This window comes from Triticum dicoccoides, chromosome 5A (assembly GCF_002162155.2).
Source record: "Triticum dicoccoides isolate Atlit2015 ecotype Zavitan chromosome 5A, WEW_v2.0, whole genome shotgun sequence".
Lineage (NCBI taxonomy): Eukaryota > Viridiplantae > Streptophyta > Magnoliopsida > Poales > Poaceae > Triticum > Triticum dicoccoides.
Window position 1 is genome coordinate 596,383,374 of NC_041388.1, and position 21,471 is coordinate 596,404,844.

General features: G+C 41.8%; 1 protein-coding gene across 7 annotated transcripts; it reads right to left on the minus strand.

The window, feature by feature from the left end:
* Positions 1-1,011: 1,011 nt before the first annotated feature.
* LOC119303188 (protein LEO1 homolog) lies at positions 1,012-21,418 on the minus strand. Of its 7 annotated transcripts, none has more exons than XM_037580290.1 (12): positions 21,062-21,418; positions 19,409-19,499; positions 18,473-18,644; positions 18,257-18,367; positions 10,232-10,316; positions 9,233-9,394; positions 5,417-5,587; positions 4,852-4,980; positions 4,580-4,759; positions 3,089-3,199; positions 2,790-2,951; positions 1,012-1,326 (listed from the first exon to the last, which is right to left on the minus strand). In XM_037580290.1, the coding sequence occupies exons 4-12, from the start codon at positions 18,319-18,321 to the stop codon at positions 1,156-1,158; spliced, it is 1,236 nt and encodes a 411-aa protein (XP_037436187.1). In that variant the 5' UTR covers positions 18,322-18,367; positions 18,473-18,644; positions 19,409-19,499; positions 21,062-21,418; the 3' UTR covers positions 1,012-1,155. The 7 variants fall into 7 exon arrangements, with proteins under 7 accessions (XP_037436187.1, XP_037436188.1, XP_037436185.1 ...); XM_037580291.1 differs by having other exon boundaries at positions 18,469-18,644; XM_037580288.1 differs by lacking the exons at positions 19,409-19,499; positions 21,062-21,418 and adding an exon at positions 10,545-10,801 and having other exon boundaries at positions 18,473-18,487.
* Between the last annotated feature and the right edge of the window lie 53 nt (positions 21,419-21,471).

The window sequence follows — 21,471 nt, forward strand, 5'->3', positions numbered from 1 at the left end:
GAGATGTCGGTGGATTGCGATTGCGGGCTGCGGACGTGGGCCCACCTGTTGGGAGCTCTGGACAGCCCGATGCGAACCGATCCGCTACTTCCTTGCTCTTTGTGTTCGTTCCTCAAAAAAAAAATGCTCTTTGTGTTCTTTTTTTAGGAAAACACTTTTTTTTATAAAAAAACAAATACTAAAAAGAAAACACTTGCTCCTTTTGTTCCAATTTTGCTTTCCTTTTTGTTTTCTGACCGGGCAGCAACTAGTGCAAAGCTGCTCATGCTTTGTGGGGGGTGACTGGAGGAACCATTTACGAAAGCAGAATGCTTCTTTAGAGATGACGATGGAAAAGAAAGTTGTACCCCTAACGTACGTGCCGTCACTACGCGGATATCATCTTTTTTATTTCATTTTCAAGGAACGGAATCATGGATGAAAGCAAACGCTTTGGGACACGTTGCGGAGTTTCATCGACGGCGCCGTAAAATTACGGCCGTGCCAAGAAAAATAACCTCCTTTGGTTTGAAGGAATTTTAGAGGATAGGAATTTTATAGAATTTTTTCCTTTAGCCCTTTGGTTCACAGGAATAGATTCCTATTCCTATATAGGATTGGTTCCTATCCTCCCTCCACATTTCATAGGAAAATAAAAATGAGCCTAGACTTAATGAAAAAATTCCTTTGGTGTCAACCAAATGACATCTCTTTTTCTATTCCTGCCCATAGGATTTGAGATACATGCCATCTCATTTCCTACAAAATTCCTATTCCTATGATAATCCTATCCTATGAACCAAAAAAGGCCTAAGCTTGGACCAGACGTTTATCCAAACCTATGCAAAAGTGTACTCCAAGACGAGTAAGATATTCACTACAGAAGATTTACATAAATTTGTCCAATTTTGCATCTCAGCGAGGAATTTTTTTTCTCTGCAGCACAGAAGAAGAAAATTTCCTCTCGCTCAACGTCATGGAGAGGAAAAATTCATCATGAGGGAAGGATTGGAAACAACACAAGTACTAACAGGTTATAAAATGGCAGTTTTCTGACGGTAACTCTGAAAATGGCGAACAAAGTATAGCACCACATTATTCATACGCATGTCCCACTTTTATTGTACAAAGTCGTTTAAGAAATGGAGAAGTTATCAGACAATCCATATGCAGAATTCAGTTGCGCTTTGACTGTTCTGTTTGGTGCTGGCAATTCTTCTCACTCATCATCGCTGTCAATAACAACTGCCTTCTCCAACGATTGAGAAATCGTTTCTTTGGTGGATATAATTCCTCACCGAAGTCGATCACCTTGCCCTTCCTTGGTCCCCTCTTATGCTCTTGTCCCTGCAACAGAAGCAAGTTGGAGCAGATTATGCCAGCAAACAAGACAAGAAACGCAGAGCGCCTAAGCAAAACAAGCATACTGTTATATGTTTGCAGGAGAGAAAGGATGCACTGTACAACAAAAATTTTGGTAGGTAATTGTGGTGTATTTTCAAACGAACGGGTACCAATCAACACATCAGGCCACCAGCGTTGAAATGTAATTGTAAAGAAAGTGCATTTGTTTGCAATGCTTCTACAAAATGTCTCAGGTCACAATTTTATAGGACAATCATTTGAGCAATAAGCCTACTCACAAAAAGAGCAAGCATACAAATCTCCAACGCAACATATACGTAATGCATGCGCAGATAGAGCTAGCCATTAGAGCAAGCCAGACTAGAGATGACGGCGTCGGTTGAACCTAACAGTGCAAATACTGATGCATGAACGTGTCTATGGGGACCAAAATACACGCCGGCCAGATGCTACCAGTTTTAGTTCAAAGATGTAGATGCGGATGAAGCATTCACCTGGATTTGGCGGTTAAAGTGCACTATGAAACTCAAAGTGTTTGCGTGGCTCGTGTTGGCTGACAGGTTAACACAAAGAACATGCTCCGTAGGAGACATTATAACGTGGATAATGATGTCAGCTGCGTTCTGTGCAATGGCAGAATAGAAGAGACCGTTAAACACCTGACTTTTACTTGCCCATCCAGTAGATGCTGCTGGAGCACGGTGGGGATGAGGTTTTGACAATGCCGATACCCGGCAACACTTGTTGCACTCAGGAAAAAGGTGGACACGCCCAACGTTTATGGAGGTCTTTGTGACGTCAGCCCGGAGTATTTGGAAGGAGCATAACCACAAGATCTTCCAGGGTATTCCCCCATCCTTTGGATCGTGGAAAGAGAGGTTTAACAAGGATTTTTCTCTACTTGAACATAGGGTTAAGCCCTCCCTGGCCCCATTTGTTGAAACTTTCTCCAGTTCAATAATCTAGGCTTCCCCATGTATACCTCCAGCTCCCCCTGTATCTTCTTGACTCTGCTAACCAATAGGCTGGATTGGTAGACGGCTGGTCAATATATGTCAGTAGGAGCCTCTCCTACTGTCTGTCTGTGCTAAAAAAGAGGATTGGTTCGAAGTGCTGGTTTTAATTTCAATAAAAGCCTCTTCCACTGTGATAAACATCATGAAAGCAAAGAGCTCTTAAAAAAGAAGCTTGGTTTGTGCAACAGAGAAGTTCATGCTTAGATATTATAGTGCTGCTGTACTATCATAAATGTCAAATGCAAAACAAAACAAAAATCATAGTCAGACTCTAGAACTAGCAAAAGATGCAATATTTCAAAGTAGATTCCTTTAGTTATGCAAGATAACTGTTTGCAGTCCATCTGATTAGCCCTTCTAAGTTACTGTACATATTCAAGTTCTTTACATCTAAATAGGAGTTTCAGGTGAACTCAACAGATAACTTACCTCAATCTCTTCATTTGGCAGAGAAGAAACATCTAGGTCTTTATCATATACATTATTTTCATCCAGTTCATTTTGCCTTTCATGTCTTGGTGAGCTCTCTATATCCTTGAATTCTGTTCCATACTCTAATTCCTCACTTTCACTGGCAGAATACTCATGGACCTGATCATCAACACACAAGCATGAGGAAATAATGGTTTACCAGGAATCCCATTTCTAACAATTGACTGCATTTTACAAGAAATAAAGACGAATAGGTGCCAACAACTCTTGCATGTTTATGATAAAAGAAGACTCACCTTTGCATTGATTATACGTCTCTGAGCCAGTGCTTCAAACTCCAAGTTATGCTCAAAACCACTGTGTGCCACCCTTCCATGAGGATTATACCACGAACTAGGTGCTTCATCCTGAAAACCCCAAGAAAAAGAAAGAACTCTTTGAGAAAATGTTTCACATACTCGACTATCGGAAAGCAAAAGGATATACCAATACAGAAAATTATAAACCGAAAAGATAAACGGCGCTGGGGAAAATATATCGTGTGATCAGTTATTAAAATCGATAAAATCGTTTTAGAAACTACAGGTTTAGGACAGTGCAACTGAGCAATTGCAGAAACCAAGCAGTTTTCCTTTTCTTTTCAACATTAGGCTTAATGCAAGACGGTCGACTTACAACAACAATTTTCAGACAATTGAGAAATAAAAAATCCATAGCTTTTTGCATGTTCGATTAAAAAAATGTTTCTCTTTTAGTTCCAAAAAAGGCGAGTTGTAACAGCTGCAAGGAACTAAGGATACAATCTAAAGAGGAACCACACTAGACAAAATCTATTAACACTGCATAGAGCGTTGAAAGAGAAAGAGATAACTCGCTTTGGCCCCCTCACTGCCAAACACAATGTATGCACATTAATACATGTGGTGAAAACTGCAAAAGGATCTACTAAAGATGTGTTCAAGATGCTTTACACATGTAATGTAGACTGTTGACCGTGGGTTAAATTAAAATGAGCAATGCTTGGCTTATGACAAGCGTGATCAAAATTCTGTTTGGTTTTCATGCCTGGGACGCTTTCCCGGACCCTGCGCAAGCGGGAGCTACATGCACCGGGCTGCCCTTTTCATGCCTGGGAGGTCGACCATGGAAGCCATTTTCTTGGCACGACAACTCATGCAGAGATATCCACCTCACTCAAGTGTGCATCTGGGTCTACAAGGGTGAACCTTATCTTTCACATCTCTCCAGGCATGCCCACATACGCTACTCGCCATCGTTTCTTATGCAGTTTCTCATGATTGTACACAACTTGGAAAGAAAACCAAATTCAAAGTATCAAATAGGTCATTTTTCTTTGTCTTGTGTAGAATAGGATTGAATAGTGACCAAGGCCACTGTGAATATAAGCAGTATGGAAATTATTACTTACATATAGTCATGCACAATAAGTCTCCTTAATTCTCTGTGCATTAAATATTAAAACTTTAATATGGTTCTTGATGAACTGTACTAAAGATGTCACTTAAAGGTGGGTTTGCACAATAGAATTATGATGATAACATCCCAGCATGCCATACAATACTTAGATTACAGTTCCTTGAGACAACGTCAAAAACAAAAAAACAACAACAAAAAACCCAGCAAGTAACAGGCAAATCATTTCAGTTCAGAACCAGATTAAGAAGATCAACATAGGGACACACATCACAGACATGCAATTAAGATTTTGTATCTGAACGAAAAACAGAACTTGGGAAAAATATCAGAACTTTCAGTTACCCACTTACCCTTTCCCTTTCTTGCTTCATTCTCTCGGGATATTTTTTATCATACCATGTTTGCACCTTAATTGTTTTCTCATTCTGAGAATCAATAGGAGCTGTTAATGAGCTATGAGATCTTGAAGATGGCTCGGGCGGCATAATTCTCATCTTCTGTAAAAGCCTTCCTTGTGACTGTAGAAGCCCCTGATGAAAAGGTATTTGTGAGTTACGATGACAAGATAATGGTGCAAACAAACAACAATAAGAATGTTGCAGGAAATGGATAGATGTTTTGCCTTTCCATTCTTCCTAAACAAGTGGGTATGCTGACTTGACTCTTCTACAGATACATCAAGAGCCACATGACCAATCAGTAGTTGCATGCTTCCATCTTTCCACTGGACAAAACGTGCATTGCTTTCAAGCTGCAACAGAGAAATGTGTAAAGCCTCAACAATGAGAGGAAAGAGATAGTTGCATACAAACATGAACTGTACGGATCACCATGTAAAAGCTGAGAAACTTGGTCTTTAACTCTTATCCATACACGTCAAAGATAGACCATGAAAGGAAATAATTTGCCAATGTAGATTAGTAAAAGCGTAATACTGCAATGCATTCCAAACAGATGTAGACTCCATACTAAAAGAAACAAAAATAAGACAGAGGTATGTGTAGAGAACAGTGAGCACCATTCACTTGTTTCTGTAACTGTAAGGAGGTGGATGCCTTCCTAGATGACAAAGGTGACATGGTTTCTGAGGGAGAAATCACATTCAAAAGATGATAGCTAGCATCACCTTTTTGGTAGGGGAAGACTAGATAACATTTTCTTGCTACGAGAAAAAAAAATGGACTCACAGATTCAGTGCCATCAGCATTCTTGGCCCTTCTGCAACGGACAACATCCATATGCACACTTTCCTTGCCCTTAGATTCATCGGTAATGAAGTCATCCTCTTCCATGTACGTTTCAGGATCGAAAGGTTTTGGATTAATCCCCACGACATTTGACACCTTGATTACTTTTAACTACAAAATAGCAACTCAATCAAACGAGAATACGGGATCTCTATTTGTATTAGGTGCAGAAAAGAAGGAAATACTCATGCACATAATCAAGCTATGAGAACCCTGTAACAGTGGATCATGCAACAATCACTGGAAGTATTGGACATTTTACACTACCAGCTTAAAATAAATATTCATTTATTCACCATCTGTTGTCAATAATAGATGTGTGTAATCATTTAAACATATTTTCAGATTGGTACTGGCAAGAAACCATTAAAGTTGGTAACTCATAAAAATATTTCCCAGATGTGCATGACAGAGATTTCACTTTGGATCTCCTGGCCTTTCACAGCTAGCACCAATGATTTAACTTCTCTCGAGCAGCCTCACACTGAGGAGGTATGGGCAACCATAAAGGAACTACCGCTGGACAAAGCTCCTGGACCGAATGGGTTTACAGACCGCTTTTATAAATCATGTTGGGATTTTATCAAGATGGATGTGATGCTTGCTCTTTCAGCAATTCAAGAGGATCATATATTCAACTATTCAAGCTTAAGATTCTCAATACAGCTTTCATTAACCTACCGCCTAAGGAGATTGATGCTATTAATGTGCAGGATTTTCGGCCCATAAGTCTAATTCATAGTTTTGCTAAATAATTTGTTAAACTTATGGCCGACCGCCTTGCGCAGTGGTAAAGCTGCTGCCTTGTGACCATGAGGTCACGGGTTCAAGTCCTGGAAACAGCCTCTTACAGAAATGTAGGGAAAGGCTGCGTACAATAGACCCAAAGTGGTCGGACCCTTCCCCAGACCCTGCGCAAGCGGGAGCTACATGCACTGGGGCTGCCCCTTTATGGCCGACCGCCTTGCACCCTTGCTGCCTAATTTGGTATCCACTCCTTCCGTTCCTAAATATTTGTCTTCCTAGAGATTTCAACAAGTGACTACATACGGAGCAAAATGAGTGAATCTACACTCTAAAATATGTCTATATACATCCGTATGTGGTAGTCCATTTGAAATCTCTAAAAAGACAAATATTTAGGAACGGAGGGAGTATCAATCAAATTGCATTTATTAAGGGAATGAGCATACAGGATAACTTTCTGCTGGTCCAGCAAATGGAAAATATCTACATTGGAAAAAAGAACCTCACATTATTCTCAAATTGGATATATCTAAAGCCTTTGATTCAGTCTCCTGGCCTTTTCCTTTGGAGATCCTACAACACCCCAGTTTATGTCGTCGATGGTGCAACTTATTGTGCCTGCTGCTACCTACTGCACCCGCTCAGATTTTAGTGAATGGGGGACCAGGAGAAATGATCTTTCATCATCATGGACTTCATCAAGGCTCCCTGCTATCCCAATGTTATTTATTTTGGCCATGGGTATCCTAAACTCACTTGTGGTTTGGGGTACACAATAATTTTTTGCAGCCACTTGCTTCACAGTGAGCGCAACACCGGATCTCCTTTTATGCGGACAATGTGGTCATGTTCATGCGGCCGTTAACAAGTAATCCCACTTTGATCAAGCAACTTCTTAATATCTTCAGGCATGCATTCAGTGCAAGGAAGAGGACATAGAGATAGTCTCCTGTACACTTTCTTGTCAGATAAAGGAATTCCCTTGCACGTGCCTTGGACTCCCACTTAATATCAGGAAGCCCAGCAAAGCTGAATTGCATACTCTAACTGATAAGGTGGCTGGTAATCTCTCAGGTTGGAAAGCACCACTCATGAATCGTGCTGGCCGCTTCATTACAACAAGAGTTGTGCTTATCACCATTCCCATCTATCTCATGATTAAAAAGGATATGCCCAAGTGGGTGATCAAGGCCATTGGATGGGACATGAGAAGGTAAATAGCACCGATTGTTTGGTTTCATGGGAGTGCAGCGACCAGTTCAATATGGTGGGGTTGGGATCCATAATCTGAAAACTCTTAGCTGGGCTTTGCGAGTTCAATGGCTTTTGGTTAGAGAAAACTGATGCTTCACGCCTTTGGGCGGGTTTACCCATTCAGGTGCCACACAATGCCCAAGCTATGTTTAGTGTTGCAGTTGAATCTGTTGCTGACAATGGTCAGTCCGTCTTGTTCTGGTTTGATAGATTGTTAAAGGGCAGGACCATCTCTGAGTTGGCTCCAAATTTATTCAAGTTAATCTCTAAAAAAACTCACCAGCAAACTTTCTTTAGCTCAGGCTTAGACAATCACAGATGGACTGCAGACATCAAGGGAGCCCTCACAGTGCAAGTCCTTGATCAACATCGGTGGAGGCTTACAAAGTCGGCTTGTATACTAGCAAATCAGCCTACAATGCCTTCTTCCTTGGGACAATCAGATTTGCCCGTGGAAAAGAATTTGGGAAAGCTGGGCCCCTTTGTGCTGCAAATTCTTCATTTGGCTTGCTGTCAATAAGCGCCATTGAACTGCGGATCACCTCGCCAAGCGAGGACTGCCTCATCCAGCAGCCTGCCCCTTATGTGATCAAGCCGAGGAATCCATCCAACACATTTTGTTCTCATGTGTTTTTGCTCGACAAGTTTACATGTTGATCCTTCTGAGATTGGGCTTGCTTTCCATCACGCTGCAACCCACTTTAGGCCTTTTCTGTAGGTGGTGAGGCAGTGTGATTAAAGGGACACCCAAGGAGTTAAGAAAAGGGCTAAACTCCCTTACTATCCTAGCCACATGGGCGATCTGGAAGCACCGGAATGATTGTGCCTTCAACGGGGCAATCCCATGTGTCATGGACTCATGGTGGTCATGCAACATGTGGCGAATGAGTGCCCTATGGTGTTCAGCTGGAGCAGTAGGGCTCCGTGAGTTGCTCTTTCACGAAGCCCTTAAGGTCGTTTGTTCTGAATGTCTAACTCTGTTCAGGAGGGCTGGTCATGTACATTGTTGTGTGGGGCAAAAGGCTTTCCAAGGCATGTGTTGGGGTGTGTTCTGAGGTTGAGTCTTGTGTGTTGGGGTGAGGAAGCTTACTCCGTCTACCTTGTACCTTTTTCTTCTTCTTAATGAACTGATACTCAGCTCTCCCGCGTGTTCGAGAAAAAATAATATTAAGAAATTTTTATGCCTCTAAGGATCATACTGTTATGACCGACTCCTTTTAGTAAAAAAGACCAACTGATAAGAAATCCAGTAGGGCTCTTTCCTAATGTTACCACAAGAAAATTTATCAGATTTCAAATCTCCGCCTGTAAAGAGTTCAAGTAAATTATATGATCTTTCCTCTTTGCTTTCAAACATGTACGGTGACAGGCATAGACACATTAGCCTAATAACACAACATACTACCATATCATTGTTAATTAATAGCAAGAACATTAAACTGTGCTAGTGCAAGTCGAGAGACATCAGGAGCAGAGCAAATTGATGGAAAAAAATTAAGGGACTATGAAAACCCAACAAGGCACACAAGTTCATGAGAACAATCAGACTAGCAATTGCTGCTACCGAAGATACACTGTGTACTCTTAGAAGGTGGAGACCAGAATTATCTACTTTCGGACATGAACCCCCAATGGCCATCGTAGATGACAAACATTGGCAACATTAAGAATTCAGATTAAAAATGATAAGTTGATATCGCAAGTGCATGGACAAATATGCAGGAGATTACATGCTTCCAAATATTATCACCTTACCTGATCAGGTTGACCAGGTGGTGGTATATGTGGAACCACCAAGTTCAGCGGAGGACCAGTTAAACAATGTTTGGACTCTTCATAGCACGTATCTTTGCCACGAGTTACATCCTTTGGTTGTAAAATATTCGCACACTGGCCTTCTCCCTCGGTAGGCGGTCTCTACAAAAAGAAAGGTACGATTAAAAATTAAGTAGCCTTTGCTGGGTACTACCTCCGTCTTGGTTTATTGGTCCCCTTTGTATTGCGTGCCGAGGTATGTTACAGAACTTATATTGTTGGATTCATATTTGAAAGAGGTTTCCAATGATACTAATTTTGTGGTATATAACTTACATTTTGGTAGTTAAATCAAAGGTCAATGTTTGGCCCAAAATACAATAGGGACTAATAAACCCGGACAGAGGTAGTACATTGACAGGTTGAGAAGGCTACACAAACATACATGGGCAACACATGTTAATAATGTTTAAAATAGCAGTTAAAAAGATACATCTACCATATAGTGCACGCAAGCAAAACATATGGGACAAAATGATGCCATCTCAACCCAAGCAAGTTTAATTATCATAAGGGGGGAAATCACTTTCAGAACACATTGTATTTTTTTTGTATAGGTGCCCAATACAAAGTTAGACAAAAATAGCAACTTTCACGACCTCCCCTACAACTTTTGAATAAAAAATAACTCCTTTATGTATTAGCAATTAAGTACAAAAATATGTCTCCATATATACATGGTTCACTTCACATAATGCTTTTACAGTCTAGCCTGGTATTTTTTTATGTAGGTTCATGTTTTTGCATGGGCATGACCCGCAGAAAATTATCTTGTTCATTCACAAATGTACAGATAAAATTGTATGTCATTGCCATGATGCCATGGTGTAAATTATTTAGCCATAATATATACCAGTCCAATCATGTCGAGTTACCAATGTAAATACACATGGAGAAGGCAAAAGTGGAGTTAAAAAGTGAGTTCTTATGTTTTCTCACATTGACATCCTCAGTATCACCATACAAGGCGTGGTCATTCTCATCACTATCACCAAAAACATTGCAAAGAACTTCATGCAGCCTGCTGCAAAATTAGATGGAGACTCTTACTCTGTTAGCAGTGGAGGTTGGCAAAGTAGATACTAATAGAGTTAACAAAGTAAGAGAGTACTAAGTTAATGCAGGGAACATAAAGCAACTCTGTTGTCAGCAGGAAGTGTTGACCACTTGAATCGACAACTATGACATGTCATCTATATAGCAATCATGTGCCATATAAAAAGCACAAGAATAAACAAGCTAATTTTGTTACCCTGTTTTTCTTATTTGTTTCACTTCTTTGTCTTTACGATCTTCATCAACGTTGCAATTGTATTTAGACCCCTCGAATTCAGAGCCAATAATCTTTGCTCTACTGGTTTCTGTTCTTTGGTGATGACCTTCCTTTTCACTATACATGACTTCCTTTTTGCCTCGCATGTTGTGATAGCCAGGTACCACATCATGAGCTTCACCTACACTTTGCTTGGCTAAGCCAACAGACCAATGGCTTTAAGGTTTTCCATCTTCCTGGATAAATCCAATACATCATTTGTTAAGCATTAGAGGGAGTTCACAAGGTTAAAAAAAAATGCAGCACGTGTAGATGAGGAGTTTGTAGAACACATACAAAATGAACACTTGGAATAAACAAGAACATCCTCAACAAAGCAAGAAAAACACAAAATTATCCATTCACTTGGAGTTAGTAGTGCGTTTCAGGAGACTCTTGTAAAGATAAGTTGTTCCTACTTCATTTCATATTTATATCTCCACTTTGATGAGAATAGATCTATTCACACTATTCTCCCCTTTTTTAAAAAAAAAACATTGACTCTATTCTCTCCTCTTTAAAAAACTTTGACTCTATTCTCTCCTTAATTAATAGATGAGGCAAATCTTTTGCCCCCTTTTAAAAAAAGTGTCACACCAACCAAATGTCATTATGATCTTTGTAAACAAATTCATAATATAAGTCTACCTTCTCCGATAGGCATATATTAATTATTTGAGAATTAATAGATCAGAATCATTGACTTGGTATGTGCACAAAAAATTCTCTCTAATCGACATGCCCAACAACCAAACAAGACATTCATGAGTTCTTGTGGGTATAGCAACAATTACTCCAACACCCATGAACCATCAATATATTCGTAATTAGATGTATGCCTACACAGAAAGTTTAATAGATAATAAAACTTCCAACCCTAAAATAAAATAAAATGAGTGAACATGTGCGGAAATACCAACGCCCGAGTCAGATCCCATAGTTATCTCTCTAAATCATAAAGTCTAATCATCAACACAAAACAAAAACAATTAGATCTCACAGGGATGAAATTACCCATTGGTTGCCATGGAGGCGGCGATTGTAGGCGTGCTTTGTTGTGCCACGGGTTGGAAGGCGGTTGCGATGGCTGTGGTTCTGGTGGTCGTCATCACCACCAGCGTGCTTCTTGGCGTTCACCCCGGTGACCTTGCGGCCACTGTTTACTCGGTATTCCGCCTCGTCATCGAAGTCGGATAGGTCGTCGAAGATCCTAGACATCACCTGATTCCGAGACTCCTCCAAACTCCTACCTTGAGCACCTTGTCCTCCAATCTCATCCGGCTTTTGGTGCTTCCTATCTCTTGTTGCGTGTGCGTGAGGAAGACGAAACCGCCGTTTTTGGTTGGGACCTTGGGGAAGGGGAGTTGCTAGATGCATATTGTCACCTTGACGAAAACGCGGACTGGCTAGGGTGGTGGTACTAGGCATAATGTGAACACGGTGCGGCGCGTGCTTATGTAGTGGTAGGTCAGGGTTGGTAGTTGCACGCCATGACACCGACCAGGCTGGCATGGGTTGTGTGGAGTGAATAGACGGTGCGACGCGCGCTCATGTTTGGCTGGCAATTGTGGCATATGCGCAACACATGGCAATATCACTTATTGCTTGTGCGAGGAAATGGAAACTGCCGTTTTTGGTTGGGACCTAGGGGAGGGGGAGTTGTTGCATGCATCTTAGCACCATGACACAAACGCAGATTGGCTATGGTGTTATTAGGCGTAAATGTGAACACGGTGCGGCGCGTGCTCATGTAGTGATAGGTCGGTGTTGGTGGCTACGCACCACGACACCAACCAGGCTAGCAAGGACCGTGTAGAGTGTGAATAGACGATGTGAGCGTGCTCATCCGGTGGTGTGTGGCCATGTTGGCAATTATGGCATACACGCGACATATGGCTTTCGGTGCTTCCTACCACTTAATGCTTGTGTGTGAGGAAAAGTAAACCTTCGCTTTTGATTGGGGCCTAGGGAGGAGGGGAGTTGTTGGATGCATATAGGCACTGTGACGCAAACGCAGACCGGCTATGGTGGCGTTATTAGGCGTAAATGTGAACACATTGCGGCGCGTGCTCATGTAGTGATAGGACGGCACCGATGGCTGCATGCCATGACGTCGACTGGCAAGGGTTGTATAGTGTGAATAGACGGTGCGGCGCGTGCTCATGTGGTGGCATGCAGCCATGTAGGCAATTATGGCATAATACACACGAAACATGGTAACGTTTCTAATTTAGCAGGGCTGTTATTGATAATCAATGGAAGGATAATCCAATAGAGTGTGGTCATGGGTTTGGGTATAATAGAGTATGATCATGGGTTACCCAAGACCTAACAACTCCATGTTTTCTCCTCTTTTTGTGATGCTAACACTAATATTGCCAAAATGAAGAGCAACCAAGCCTTGACCACGTGAGAGAGCACAAAAAATTAATTTTGCATATGGGCCAAGGAGATCTGCTATTCCATATGGGCATGTTTGCTTGGTAAGTAAGGTTTTTGAACGCCACCAATCAACTAGTTTTTTTTGTTTTAGGTGGGTTTCGTCTTCCTCATGCACAAGCGACAAGTAGGAAGCACCAAAAGTCGGAGGACATTGGAGGACAAGGTGCCCAGGATAGGAGTTTGGAGGAGTTCCGCAACCAGGTGATGTATAAGCTCTTTGACAACCTGACTCTGATGACGAGGTGGAAGACCGAGCAAACGGTGGCGGCGAGGTCACCGGTGTGAATGCCAACAATGACGCCGGAGGCGATGACAACCATCAGAACCACAATAGCCAACAGCCTTCCAACCCATGCCACCACAAAGCACGCATACAGGTCTAACAATTGTCGCATCCGTGGCAACAGATGGTTAATTTCGTCCCTATGACATTGTTTATGTTTTGTGTTGACAATTAGGCTTTATGATTTACAGGGACGGCTATGAAATCTGACTCCTGAGGCATTCTAGATATTTCTGCAATTATTTGTGTTTACTCATTTTAGTGTTTTTAGGGTTGGAAGTTTCTATTGTCTATTTAAACTTCCTATGTACACATAGATCTAACTATGAAATTTTGATGCGTTGTGGATGTTGGAGTAATTGTTGTTATACCCATGAGAACAACTCAAATTTTTGTGCATACACCAAGTCATTGATTCTAATCTGTTAATTCTCAAATCATTAATATATGCCTATCAGAGAAGGTATGGGCTTATGTTATGAAGTGTTTACAAAGATTGTAATGGCATTTGGTCGGTGTGGCACTATTTTTTAAATGGAGATTATAGATTTGCCTCATTCATTAATTAATAAGAGAATAGAATCAAAGTTTAAAAAAAGGGGGATTATAGAGTTTGTTATAGAAAAAAAAATAGACTAATTCTCGACGAAGTGTAGATATAAATATGAAATGAAGTAGGGACAACTTCTCTTTACGAGAGGCTCCTGAAACACACAACTCCAAGTGAATGGGATAATTTTATTGTGCTTTTCTTGCTTTGTTCGAGATGTTGTTCATTGTGGTTGTTCATTTTGTATGTCTTTTACAAACTCCTAGTCTACATGTGTTGCATTTTTTTACCTTGTAAACTCCTGGTGCTTGACAACCAATTTATGTATTGGATTTATCGAGGAAGATGGGAAAGCTAAAAGACACGGGTCTGATGGCTTAGCCAAGAAAAGTGTGCGTGAAGCTCATCATGTGGTACTTGGCTATCAGAACATGTGAGGCAACAAGGAAGTCATGAATAGTGAAAAGGAAGACTATCACCAAAGAAAAGAAACCAGTAGAACAAGGATTATTGCCTCTGAATTCGAGGGATCTAAATACAATTGCAACATTGACGAAGATCGTAAAGACGAAGTGAACAAACAAAAAAAACAAGGTAATAAAATTAGCTTGTTTGTTCTTGTACATTTAATATGGCACGTGATTGCTAAAACATGACATGTCATAGTTGTTGATTCAAGTGGTGAACAACAACAGAGTTGTTTTCTGTTCCATACTCTCTTACTCTATCAACTCTTTAGGTATCTACTTTCTCAACCTTCACTGCTGAATGAGAATCTCCATCTAATCTTGCAACATGCCAACAAAGAATGGAACGCATGAAGTCCTTCGCGATGTTTTTGGTGATAGTTATGAGAATAGACTATACTGAAGGTCAAGTGAGAAGACATAATAACTCACTTTTTAACTCCACTTTTGCCTTCTCTGTGTGTATTTACACGTGTACCTCGACATGACTTGTCGGGACGTCACCCCTTTAGTGGCACATTGTATCTTGATCTGGATAGAGTGGTAAGTGAGCAAGGATCAGGTCATTGCATCCTTAGTGGAGCACTCCATCAACGCTCCGATGTAGCGAAAAATGAGCAATGGTCTTCACATTTGACTCGACGACTGCGAAGGGTAAAGAAACTAACCGAGCCTAGTAGGATCCGCATAGGTAACTAGAACGTAGGATCCCTGGCAGGTAAGTTACAGGAGTTAGTGGATGCAGCAGTGAGGAGAGACCAAATGGAAGGGACAAAAGGTGAAGGAGGTAGAGGATACCGGCTTCAAGCTGGGGCACACAGGGACATCTACAGACAGAAATGGAGTAGGCATCTTGATCAACAAGAGCCTCAAGTACGGAGTGGTAGACGTCAAGAGGCAAGGAGACAGGATTATCCTGGTCAAGCTAGCCGTCAGGACTTAGTTCTCATTGTTATCAGTGCATATGCCCTGCAAGTAGGTTACAGTGGGAGCACCAAGAGAGAGTTATGGGAAGGCCTAGAGGACATGATTAGGAGTGTACGTATTGGCGAGAAGCTCTTCATAGGAGGAACCTCAATGGCCAGATAGGTACATCTAACACAAGTTTTGAAGGAGTGCATGGGGAATTTGGATATGGCAGCAGGAATCAAGGAGAGGATGTCTTTAGCTTCACTTTAGAAAGAGAGAATCTCACTAGTGACTTTTGGTAGTGGACAGCACTGTAGCCAGATTGATTCCGTCCTCTTGAGAAGAGAAGACAAGTGTGCTTGCCTAGATTGTAAGGTGATACCTGGAGAGAGTGTTGTCCCTCAACATAAACTTGTGGTGGGTCACTTTTGCTTTTCGATTCGTGCCCAGCGGGATAAGCGCGCCAAAGTCGCTAGAACAAAGTGATGGAAGCTCAAGGGGGAGGCAACTCGGGCTTTCAAGGATAAGGTTATAAGGAGGGTCCTTGGGAGGAAGGAGATGATGCAAATAATATGTGGATGAAGATGGCGACTTGTGCTTGGAAGGTAGCTTCGGAGGAGTTTGGGGTGACCAAGGGTAGGAGAAGCGAAGCTAAAGATACATGGTGGTGGAACGATGATATCCAAAAGGCTATTAAGGAGAAGAAAGACTGTTCAGATGCCTATACCTGGATAGGAGTGCCAGACAACGTAGAGAAGTACAAGGTGGCGAAGAAGACTGCAAAGCGAGTTGTGGGTGAGGCAAGGGGTCGGGCGTATAAAGACCTCCACCAGCATTTAAACATGAAGGAAGGCCAAGGGGCATCTACAAGATGGCCAAGATCAGAGAGAGGAAGACGAGAGATGTCAACCAAATCAAATGCATCAAGGACAAGCAAATCAGCTTCTAGTGAAGGATGAGGAGATCAAGCATAAATGATGAGAGTACTTTGACAAGTTGTTCAATGGACAGAATGAGAGCTCTACCATTGAGTTGGATGAGTCCTTTGATGATACAAACATCCGTTTTGTGTGATGAATCCAAGACAAGGTCAGGGAGGCAAAAAAAAGGAGGCAAGGCGATGGGCCTTGATTGATCTCCATTGGGGTGTGGAGAGGCCTTGGAGACGTCAATGGTATGGATAACTAAGCTTTTCGACCTCATCTTTCGATCAAACAAGATGCCCGAAGAATGGTGGTGGAGTATATTAGTATCAATCTTCAAGAACAAGGGGGGTGTTCAAAGTTGTACTAATTACCATGGAATTGAGTTTTGACTCTTGAGCCATAAAATGAAGCCATGAGAGAAAGTCGTCGAGCACTACTCGAGAAGAATGACAAGTGGGATGAAAAACCATTTTGGTTTTATACCTGGGAGGTCGACCAAGGAAGCCATTTTCTTGGTATGACTACTTATGGAGAGATAAAGGAAGCAAAAGAAGGACATGCATATGGTGTTCATTGACTTGGAGAAGGCCCATGATAAGATTGCACAGAATGTCATGTGGTGGGCTTGGAGAAACACAAAGTCCCAACAAAGTACATTAACCTCATATGAGGACATATAGGAGTGAGTAAATCATGCCAACGAGGCGAGAACCCTGACCTGCAAACGGCACCTCTCGTGCTGCAATCTAGCACATTACTCGCTGTCTGAACTATCAAATGGTACTAACCCGCAAACAGCAAACACTGATATGAGTACATGACAATGTTTGGGCTGTCCAACATGGAAATTCAGGAATCCTCTTGTTGTGCCTGCTAGGACGAAATCCCGCATTGAGTCCTTTGTACAGATTAACCTATTGTTTCAAGGGAATATTTACATCTGCTATGCTATTCAAGAAAATTGAACTAAGTTGATGAGTGTGTCACTACTGCAGAAACATGCTCAATCCTTGATCAGCGAAGGAAATAATATGTTTATGAATAATGAGCTCACATGCTCAGTAAATCTACATAGTGATAAACATAGATCCTAGACCACAACCGTACCTTTCATATACAAGGAATAGGAAAACTAAAAGGTACCTAGCGCAAGAAGCATTGAGATAACAATCTCCATGTTATCCTCGTCAACAATAACAAAAATGAATCTAACAGTTTATTAGATCATCCAATTTCAGTAAATATACGTCGAACTCAAATTTATCCATAGGTGACCCAAATAAAGAGATAGACTTTGTAATTATGTATCGACTTCATAGCAATATCATATTTTCAATGAACCGAATCCATGCGCCACAATGTATCAGAGTTTGACACAAACTCCCTATACACATATTGCAGCCAAAGCAAAAACTACCATGGAACGAAATCACATAACCAACTGATAAGCTGTCTCGGTTGGGGAACAACGGGGGCGCAAACCTTAGGATGGGCAAAGGACAGAGGGGAGCAGCGAGCCGGTTGTCAGGGTCAGGCGCGTGGTGGATTTGGGCACCATGCGCGTAGGGATTCTACCAGATAGCTTAAACTGGTAGAATCAAAGCACCAAACGAAATCATTACTCTAGACCATCTTACCATTGTAAAAATAGGGACACCAATAGCCAGCGACCGTTCGCCAGCCAGGATGGCATTTGCGAACCGCAGGGCTCTTCATTGAGGGGTGGCAATTTTCAAAACTGACATGGCATTTCGTTTAAATCTGGGGAGTTTTTGGTCCAAAACTGCCACGTCTAATCCCGAACAGACGGCTCTGGGGACGTTCGCTGGGATTTCATCCCCAAGGAACGTTCCCCAGATAGCATTACTGTAAAAATAGTGTTTTATGAAAAGGAACACATAAAGCTTAAAGAAAATAGGAAATGAAAATAAGCAAGTGCAGGTTTACTTAACCCCCATGATAACCAGAGCCATGAACATCAATATAAGAAAAACAGAAATAATGTTATTGGATAGAAACAGAAGCAGGGTGCAGAAGGCAAACGAGCTCGCAATGTACTAATCCAATTTACTCACTGGATTCGGAATAATCCACACAAAGGAAAGCTCTTGTTAGGAATTGGGTTTATATGAAAATCCATAAGTTGGAGCAACCTCCGGTCTCATACTTGTCAAAGATGACAGGACCTACATTAATAATCAAGAACCACCAAAATTATTTTAATTATTGTAACATACGAGCTATATTCAAGTTGAGATAGGCATGTCAAAGGAGTATCCAAGTATACCTACTTGGTATTTCCTTGATCTAATCGAGAGACTTTGTACACTATCTTAATACGTTTACTTGCTCTTCCCGTAGTGCTCCGTGATCACTCTCTGCAGCAAAACAAGCAGATCTCCAAGGTTCCAACTATCCCTCAATAAAAGGATTTGTATGTAGCCATTTCAGCAAACAGGTGGTCTGCACATACCAATAACAGACGAAGGCAGATCTTAATAGACAAAAAAATCTCTCAACTGATAAGCACATTCATGACAACATAATTTACTTAGCCAATTAACAAAGCACCATCAATAAAAAGACAAAACATCAAAGACTAACCAAGAAAGATTAACCTATAACCCCGTATATACAGGATAAAACACAAGAAATATATACATTTGGCATTGTGTCATAACATTATATCATACTGATTTACTCTTCAAACATATACTCATCTTGATACAGAAAATAAAAGCTCAAAACTGAAACCACTATCTAAGCTCACCCCTTTGAACCCAAAATTATAAGCCAGAATTTTGAGTTTGCTAGAGGTATGGAGAGTAAAAAGGCAAGCATGATGACATGAGCCGTGACTGAAAGCACACTACCAAGAGAAAGAAGAAAGGGATACACCTATAAATCCACAGGCGGAGCTTAAGGGGTGGGTTTGTAGTTGAGGAAGTGAAACAGTTTATTGGTGTGTAGGTACATAAATACAGAAATGTTACTCAAAAACAAAAATGCAAAGGTAGCTAGCGGCTTTCTAGTCCAGGACTGATTTCTTGAGTCAATGCACAATAATTTAGGCTCAAGTCGAGCTGTACATGACAAAAACAAAATGGTTCCAGTGAAGCAAGTATTGAACAAATAAAGATACAGAGAGTTCAATAAACGACTGAATGTCACCGAGGTGCATAAAATTGAGAGATGTGCAAGATTATGTAAAGTTTGCGCAAGCTTACAATAAGCCATGAGGACAACTTTCATCGCGTGAACACGCACTTGTTGTTGGAGTTGTTCCTTGAACAAACAGAAGAGCGGTACATAATGTAGCTGCAACGAAAAGAAAAAAAATTAGAACAAAGAAAGGGCAGAGGATTCAATTTGACGCTACCTAAGGAGGATTATCATTTCCAAGAAAAATAATAACTACCGTTAAATAAAGGAAACTTGCACCTAAAAGAGAGACGGCTGCTTATAACCATATCATGCCTATGCTATTTGCATATTAGTTGAAAAGGCCTTCCATTTTTACATTTGATACCAACCGGCAAGTGGTATGTGCCCATTGCGGTAGAAAAAGGACTAAACAATAGGATGATTTTTTATGTAATCATTTATTTATGAGAAGAATGCAGTAAGAACATCGATATAAAAGCCCTAATAAAATGTAGTCTGACTGCCTGAATGCGAGCTCGGAGAAACTTTCTTATTCACCACCTATTAAGAATAGAGATTACGCTAGCAATTAAGAAGTAAAAATTGGAGTGCTGGGAGCCCAACGTGTACATCAAGTTTACCCTTTTATCGAGTGTTCATCTAATGAAATTTTTCAGTAGGTCTTCCATGTTATGAAACAACATATATGAATCTTAAAGAAATAAAGCAAGGTAGTCTGCCTAGAGTAGCAGTCATGCTAACGCAGGAAAAGATCCAAGAGACCAAACATTCTCATGGCCAACAGGGTGAGATTCAAGACGACAAATAGTACCTCCCAGCTATGAGATCGCTTTCATGCTTACGACCACACAGAGTCTAGACCACCCATAATGGACACAGTAAGTGGCATTTGGGGCCCTATTTGTTGATAACCATGTGTGGGGTGTATTTTCAGGATTATGTCCCCACCAAATATTCCGGCCCGGGTGGCATTTGAGTCTGCTGACTGGCACCTCCCGTGCTGCAATCTAGCACATTACTAGCTATCTGAACTGTCAGATGGTACTAACCCGCAAACAGCACACACCAGCATGAGTGCATGACAATGTTGGGGCTGTCCAACGTGGGAATTCAGGATCCTTCTTGTTGTGACTGCCAGGACAAAATCTAGCGCTGGGCCCTTTGTACGGATTAAACTATTGTTTCAACTTTCAAGGGGAGGCTTTACCTCTGCTACGTTATTCAAAGACATTGAATTAACTTGATGAGTGCTTCACTACTGCAGGGACATGCTCAATTTCTAATCAGCAAAGGGAACGGTATGTTTATGAATGGGGAGCTCATTTGCTCAGTCAACCTGCATAATGATAAACCTATCCATGCACAAGACCTTTCATACTACAAAAGGATTAGGTAAAACTAAAAGGCACCCAATCTCCTGATTATCCTCGTCAACAGTAACAAAAAATGAATCTAACAGTTTATTAGATCATCCCATTTCACTGAATATATGTCGAATGCGAAATTATCCATGGGCGACCCAAAAAAAGAGATAGTCTCTGTAATCGTGTACTGATGCCAAACCAATATGATAGTACTTTCAACGAACCGAATCCATGTGCCACAATGTATCAGAGTTCGACACAAACTCAGATAAGCAAAAACTACCGAATGGAATGAAATCACGGTACCAACTGATAAGCGGTCTCGATTGGGGAACGACGGGGCGGGCGAACCTTAGGATGGGCGAAGGCCCGAGGCGAACAGCGAGCCGGTTGTCGGGGTCGGGCGCGCGGCGGATTTGGGCACCACGCGCGTCGGGGCGGCGGTCGGGGGAGCGGCGCGGGAGAGGTCCCGGACGAGGGCCCCGGCCACGGGGGTGGCGCAGCGGTCGCGGAGCGCCATGGGCAGCGACTGGGTGTGGCGGTCGAGGCCGGCGCCCAGGATCTGTGGCACCCGGGGCGCCAGGTCCAGTGACCCCTTCGCCTTCCTCCCCGCCGCCGGCGCGTCCGTCTTCATCTCGGGCGGCGCCGCCGCGTTCCGGCCTCCCGGATCTAGTGACTCGCGTGTCGCGTCCCGTGCACAGTGTGAGTCTCGAGATAACAGAGTCGGGATGAGTTCACGGGTTGGAGCCAGGTTAGCGGAC

Bases quoted from the DNA above. Each gene is read 5' to 3' on its own strand.
- LOC119303188 (XM_037580288.1), bottom strand. From the start codon at position 10,711: ATGCGAGGCAAAAAGGAAGTCATGTATAGTGAAAAGGAAGGTCATCAC. The intron at 3,200-4,579 runs GTAAGTGGGTAA...TGGGGTTTTCAG, and splicing joins TGAAGCAAGAAAGGGAAAGG to GATGAAGCACCTAGTTCGTG. The intron at 2,952-3,088 runs GTGAGTCTTCTT...GTTGATGATCAG, and splicing joins GACGTATAATCAATGCAAAG to GTCCATGAGTATTCTGCCAG.